Raw genomic sequence first — 6,611 nt, forward strand, 5'->3', positions numbered from 1 at the left:
GGCATCCACAGTGTACGATACAGTAATCTGACAGGCTGCTGCCCTGAGGCCTGAGTTGTAGTGTCGATCCTCTTCTCAGCTGAACTAGAGTGCAGGGCAGGCCGGTGACAGAACAGTGGGGAGAAGAATCATTTGCGGAGTGCCCTACTAGACCAGCATGTACGGCAGGGATTAATTGAAGAGCATACTCATTAATCAGCGGTTGCCATGCATTAACACCGACAACGAGCTAGTAGGTGATGGAGTCGATCCATCACGAGTACAGTAGTAATGAGCAAAACAGCAGCGAGCCACCCGTTTTCCTCGATCGTGCCCCTTCTTCGCGCGTCAATGCCACTAACTCCGACGCTGCTGTGCCGCCGCAACGAACGTCGGTCGGCCAGTAGGCGGTGGCGCCAGACTGCCTTTGCCCAACTAGGTTTCTCTTTCAGTTAGACTGTGGAGTTGAGAAATCACTTCCAACAGAGCAAGAGCGAGCACTCTGCTTGAGACCAGAGTTACTGAATACGGCACTTTCAGAAGAAGAAAAAACTCTGCAGCAACGGTCAGGAAAAATGACACATTATTGAACTCCTGGGCAGCTAGGTTATGCGTAAATGAACCTCTCTCACACGACAATGGCAGATAAATGTGTCTCCATCTCCTGGGATAGATCATCAAGAACCTCGCCTCCAAGATACATGTACCACTATGCAGGCTTGTGTTCGGGCCTGTCGTAAGCCGCTATGTTCTGCGGCTCGCACTCCGGGCTCAAGAGCCGCACCAGCGAGGCCGACGCCGAGCTCACGCAGATCGCTCCACAGGACGCCCACCTCACGCTCCTCGGGACCGTTATCCTCGGACCTGCATATATATATATATATATATGACCGATGAGATGAATACAATACACCGCAGGATTCGCTAATTCAAATATTCTCAAAGTCCGAGTTGCTTGCTTTCGACAGTTAGTAACACTCGAAACACTACCCATATAAACAAATACGTCTATGTATGCCTGAAGATGAGTGAGTGGACTAAGTTAAAGTATGTGGCGGAAGAAAGAAATACTACCATAGTGAAGGCGACAGAGAACCCAGGAAGCGAGGGCGCCACCCACAGAGAAGATGCCCGCGGTGTGACGCATCAGGCGGGAGCAGGGCTTGGACTCCGGCCGCATCACCTCCCCGTCTGACCATCCCAGCGCCTGCCGCAACGCCATCGTGATCCGTGTCTCCCTTTTCCTTTCTGGTGGTAAAAGAAACTGCTAGTTTGCACGAGTGGACAACTGTTGAGACGTCGGAGGGCTTTGCTTCCTGAAATTGTTTCCAGCTAGCTAGTTAAATACTCCCTCCGCATCAAAAAACGCCTTATATTTTGATATAGAGGGAGTAACTTGTATGCATTTTTCATAGTGGCAGAAGTTTTATAGGGTAAGTGTTGATAGACTCGTACGTGGAGTAGTTTTATGCATTTCTCAGCGACCAATGGTTATGCGTCTATTTGCTAAACACATAAAACTGAGAGGATTCAGCTTCAGCTTCAGCGGCAGCTAATCGATTTGGACTACAGTGACCATGTTCCGTTTCAGAGAAATATAATCTTTCGATACAGTATTCATGTCTGACCCGCGATTCGCGATTCTACCGGTAGCAACCATGGAGGCTAAGGTAAAAGCGGTCCTACTCCGCTTGGCAGTGGCAGTTTCCAGTGGCCACTATGCGCCGGAAGTGGCATCGCGCTAGCACAATCAATCAGGTGGAATGGGGGCGGGCGCCTACCTGCAGGAGGGCGTCGGGGAGGAGCTGCCCAGCGGGGCCGGGCCGAGCCTCGATAGTGAGGAGAGACCGACCGGGCGGCCTGCCGCGAGCTGCGGGCCGCCGGGGCCAGGGACGCCGGATCTGGGCGGCGGCGGGGAAGACGAGGATGGAAGGGGAGCGAGGGCAGAGAGCGTCTGGGAGGGGCAGGCTGCGTGTAATTTTGGGCCACTTCCGTGGGTAGTTTCGGGAAGACACGTGGTTAATCTGTGAGACTGTGACTGCCCCAGGAAAAAATGATTAATTTGTGTCCTCTGTGACATATTTCCACCTCACAAAATTCATTTTCATCTTACTTATTACTTTTCTTCTATAAATTTGATGTACTCTCTACAAATACTACCTCCGTCCGGGTTTATTAGGCCCCTCTTATTTTAGGCTAAATTTTGACTTAAAATTTAACTAATGAAATGTAAACTATATGTCACAAAAATTATATTGTTGGAAAGCTTTTTTAAATACAAATCAAACTGTATAATTTTGTTAGCATATACTCCCTCCGTCCGGAAATACTTGTCGGAGAAATGGACGGAGGGAGTACTTCATAGTTTAGTAGTCTATAGATGGTCAAAGTCTAGCCCAAAATACGAAGGGGCCCAATAAGCCCGGACGGAGGTAGTAGTATGTAACAACATCTTTTGAGCGTGAAGAAAAGTTCAGGTGTGCGGTTGCCTTCCATCCATTGTTTTAAAATAAATATTTTCGGCTTCCATATTAAATCTGTAGGCCTTAGATTTCAGAATGGGGGATACATGTGGATGTGTATGTACAATATTGCTAACTTAATTAGACTCACCACACAAGTTAGTCAATTCCCATATGAAATTCATCTGAATTATTTATGTAGGATTCACTCATAGCAAAACACTGCATAGCCTCATATGGCATTTATGTCTAGACTGCGGTGAGTCGATGTCCCGCCATTGAAAGGATTGTCGCTTCTCCCATCTAGCTAGGCTCCACCGAGGGCTATTTCAGGGCACCCTTAATTGGGTATCTTAATTGTTCGATAGTCAGATGGACTTGCACAACATTGATCTATTGTATCCCTATAGCTTGAGTTTGCCGCCGTATGCCTCAGGGAGTTGGGACTCGTCAATGGCGTCCCTTAGCGTGGCATCGAGGTCCTTATCAGCAACAAACACAAACTTCTTCTTTGTCTTGTCATCGATAAAGGGGTACACCATCTTCCATGCGGCCATGAACATGTAGGGCACGTGGATAAGGAACACACGCCCCAACCGCTCTGGGTAATAGCTCTGCATGATGTCCAGTGCTGCCACATAGCCTCGGATGTCGCAGTTTGCATATCCCCACCCTCTCAAGTCTATCACCGCCGAAAACTTCTCCTGCCCCACCGGCAACCTATAACGACCAAGACAAACCCATGATTAACAGCTCGATCAATCAAACGTACCTAGCTAGTACGAGAGATCAATATGTGGATATACCTGGTGCAGATTTTGTCGAGGACATAGGCTACATAGCGCTTGAATCCGTCGAGGTCTCGTCGGGAGGGAAAGTGGCGTGCGCCATAGATATACGCCATGGGGCGACCAAGACGATCGAAGCCCTGCATGTCGACCCTCTTCTTTGCGATCTCGTCGCGCACCTCCTCGCCGGAGATGGAGCCATGTGGCTTGGCGACGCGCTTCCAGGCGAGGTACTGGAGGAGCATCATCGACGCCTTGCCAATGTTGTAGTCCCGAGCACGCAGGAACCGGCCCAGCACGAAATCGTCCTCCTCCTACACGTGCACGATAGCGTAGATCAACTGGTGGATTGTTGTCGTTGCCAGACATACGATACATGTTTTCTTTACAAAGACATTTCCATTCAATCGTTATATTGAGTTGATACAAATGCATTGAGCAAATGTCAGGCCTCTGCATAACAAGATGGACAGCTAACACGTCGAAATATGAAATAATTTATCTTGCAAAAAAGTAAAAACAGAGCAACAACCTAAGATGATGGAGGCCCAATCTTAAGATTACATCGCCATCCATGGTTGAACAAAAACCTCCCTTGCCATAAGCTTCTGTCGGGTAGTCATGAAAAAAAACATCTCTATCCTCCGACCTCGTAGAATAGACCTCCCAAGTAAAAAGCCGATATGTACGATGCATGGTAGGACGGCCAATTCTATAAGGATGATTGACCATCAAGATTGGAGTGCTGATTGGACGTATCTCCTCTCCTCGCAAATGAGAAGAGTGGGTATCAGCTAATTAAGCTAGCACAGCAACCTAATTTAACCGTGCTGATTGGGAAATGAAGTGGTCATGGGTTTAGGGAGTCGAGGACAGTGACAGGGGTGTGTACTTTGGAAAACAGTACTGTTTCTACTCTATCCGTGTCATTGTGTCATATTGGGTATTAGATTATGGCTTGTATACAGTAGCGCAAATCCTGTCGAGTTTAGGGCGTTGGACCAAGGAGTGATCTATTCTCCCACGCTGACGAGTTGACGAGGAATCAAGGAGGAGACGATGGATGGATATGCGGTAGGGTTAGGATACCTTGGCAGCGGGGTCCTGGGCCTCGGCGACGGCCCTCAGCTCCGCCACCTTCTTCCACTCCGCCGCATCGCCGCCACTGTCGCCATGGCCGTGTTGATGCTCATCATCGGTAACGCGATGATCCATTCCAGCTGAAATGGATGCGCTCGATCTGCTCTGCTGTGTGTTGGCCGGTAGAGGGCTGGCTGGTTCTTATAGCCGGAGAAGGCTTGGGGTTAGCTGGGTTGCTGCTGCGTGTCTGAGCGAATTAAAGCTGCATGTGAGCTCTAAATCATAGGCTCGAGAGTGAGCGTGAGCGTGAGTGAGTGAGGTGTTCCGTCCCTGTCCGTGGGCAGGAACGGAAATGGACGAGACGGACTGCACAGTGCACACCCACATAGCCACACGTTTCTCCTATAGTATTTAGAGCTCATCAATTAGGACCCAAATCTCCTCCGCAATCTAAAAGATTGAGAGTACTTTCTGCACTACTAACTGACTACTCCATCTAAGAACAAGATTGGTGTTTCAGCTTCAGAACTCACAAGCACGTCCGTCTGCAATACTAACATCGTATTCTTACGGAGTACGTAACATCCATCTCTCGCAGGTTGCGTTGGTTACACGGACATCCACTTCTCTTCTTCCCTGGAACTTGGGAATTGCTTAGCTATCAACAGTGAACGGTAATGAGTTAATGGCAGACAGAGCCACGTACACCCAAAACCGCTGGCACGGTGGGACCTCACGCTTGAGACTAGCTTGAGAGAAAGAAACTTGGCGTCCGGTCGTCCTCACGTTTATTTGCGATTAAACTGCTGCTGGCGAGAACGTTAATGGTTGAGGTGGACGCACGTCCTCCCTTGCTTGGTGTCTGACAGAGTGAGTTATGGGCCAACGCCCAACGGCGGCGATATCGCCATCGTTTCCCTCGTGCAGCTCGTTCGTTTCTCAATCACCATTCATTGGATCCGCCGCCGCTGACACACAGGCAGACAGACAGATTTCATTCATGCGTGCCGTCGCTTAATTCCTCTGCCTCCTTTTCTTTTTTTGTGGAATAATTCCTCTGCCTCCTTTGCAATTAGGCTGTTAACGCATGGGACATGTGGTTAGCAAACTCAAAGTCCGCTATTAGGCTGTGGAGTTCCAAATCCAACACAAACCGATAGATCGCAGCACGTACTGACGCAGTACCTAGGGCACATCAGCCAGCCTAGCTTATTTTTTTGCCATCATCTTAAGCGACGTCATTAGGTTCCACAAATTTAAACTTTCGGCAAATTGACATGTTCACTTTCACACTTATATTTGGTTGATTGAGTCAACAATCAACACACGCACGACCTAGCTTTTCATTTAACGTCATATTGGTATTTTCTGCTATCATCGGACAAAATATAGGGTCATTAAAGACATTCAAACCTCTTTTATATTAGGTATCACGAGAATCATATAATGTCTTTTCTTTGACAAGGATGATCCACCAATAACTTTGAAACTAGATGATACCCCGCGCGTTGTTGCGGGGATATTTTGCAACATATTTCAATGTGATTCGTCGTATGAAACATGAATATTTGAAGTAATGATATAAAAAGCTAAAAATAAAAATACATATAATTTATTATGTTCAATTATTTTATAGTTGTAAAATATTTATTAAATATAAATAACCTAGATGAATGAAATTCTTATGTACTATGTTTGCATGTTGAGACGAGTCTTTTTTTCATGCACGTTTAATGATGAAGTGGCCTGCTTGCATGTTGAGAGACATATGATAGTGGGGGTGGGCCTTTTCTCATGCATGTTGTGGGATGATGTGGCATGCTTGCATGTTGAGAGAAATAGTTAGTGAGGGCTAACTATTTAGATACAGAATACCCTTATCTCTTGGATAGTTCTCAACATAGACCATACACCATAATCAATATGAATTCAAATACTTTCTAATGATTTTTCATTGTAGCATACGGGGTATCTTCTAGTTACTATGGTGAATGCGATTGGGCACCCATGAAGCGAGGGCACCACCGACAGAAAAGATGACGACGCTGTGACGCAACAGGTGGGAGCAGGGTACTTCCCCCTATGACCATCCCAGTACATATCGTAAAATTGCCCTTACTTCGTAGACTAGATGACTCACGTGAGCGGGCGTGGATAAGGCCCATATTAACGCCGCTGCCTTTCATCGAATTATAAACAAATAAAAGAAAGTACATTGAATCCCCCTTCTGTAAGTTAATTAAAAAGCATAGCTCCTGCAAACAACGAAAAAAATATAGGTTATCATATTTAAGGGTGCAGC

At 47.0% G+C, this 6,611-nt stretch overlaps 2 protein-coding genes across 3 annotated transcripts; both read right to left on the bottom strand.

Moving 5' to 3' along the window:
• Positions 1 to 497: 497 nt before the first annotated feature.
• Positions 498 to 2,074, bottom strand: LOC123123815 (uncharacterized). Of its 2 annotated transcripts, XM_044544445.1 has the most exons (3): positions 1,761 to 1,969; positions 1,054 to 1,243; positions 498 to 843 (listed from the first exon to the last, which is right to left on the bottom strand). In XM_044544445.1, the coding sequence occupies exons 2-3, from the start codon at positions 1,199 to 1,201 to the stop codon at positions 689 to 691; spliced, it is 303 nt and encodes a 100-aa protein (XP_044400380.1). In that variant the 5' UTR covers positions 1,202 to 1,243; positions 1,761 to 1,969; the 3' UTR covers positions 498 to 688. The 2 variants fall into 2 exon arrangements, with proteins under 2 accessions (XP_044400380.1, XP_044400379.1); XM_044544444.1 differs by lacking the exon at positions 1,054 to 1,243 and having other exon boundaries at positions 624 to 843; positions 1,761 to 2,074.
• A 540-nt stretch (positions 2,075 to 2,614) lies between these two features.
• Positions 2,615 to 4,541, bottom strand: LOC123123814 (phosphatidylinositol transfer protein 3). The gene is made up of 3 exons (XM_044544443.1): positions 4,319 to 4,541; positions 3,248 to 3,543; positions 2,615 to 3,161 (listed from the first exon to the last, which is right to left on the bottom strand). Exons 1-3 carry the CDS (start codon positions 4,442 to 4,444, stop codon positions 2,846 to 2,848), a joined length of 738 nt encoding a protein of 245 aa, XP_044400378.1. The 5' UTR covers positions 4,445 to 4,541; the 3' UTR covers positions 2,615 to 2,845.
• Positions 4,542 to 6,611: the final 2,070 nt, after the last annotated feature.

This window comes from Triticum aestivum, chromosome 5D (assembly GCF_018294505.1).
Source record: "Triticum aestivum cultivar Chinese Spring chromosome 5D, IWGSC CS RefSeq v2.1, whole genome shotgun sequence".
Taxonomy (NCBI): domain Eukaryota; kingdom Viridiplantae; phylum Streptophyta; class Magnoliopsida; order Poales; family Poaceae; genus Triticum; species Triticum aestivum.

Coding starts and splice junctions, on each gene's coding strand:
- LOC123123814 (XM_044544443.1), bottom strand. CDS start 4,444: ATGGATCATCGCGTTACCGATGATGAGCATCAACACGGCCATGGCGAC. Junction 3,544..4,318: donor CCCAGGACCCCGCTGCCAAG/GTATCCTAACCC, acceptor GTGCACGTGTAG/GAGGAGGACGATTTCGTGCT. Junction 3,162..3,247: donor CTCGACAAAATCTGCACCAG/GTATATCCACAT, acceptor TGGTCGTTATAG/GTTGCCGGTGGGGCAGGAGA.
- LOC123123815 (XM_044544444.1), bottom strand. CDS start 2,059: ATGTCACAGAGGACACAAATTAATCATTTTTTCCTGGGGCAGTCACAG. Junction 844..1,760: donor TCCCCGACGCCCTCCTGCAG/GTAGGCGCCCGC, acceptor ATATATATGCAG/GTCCGAGGATAACGGTCCCG.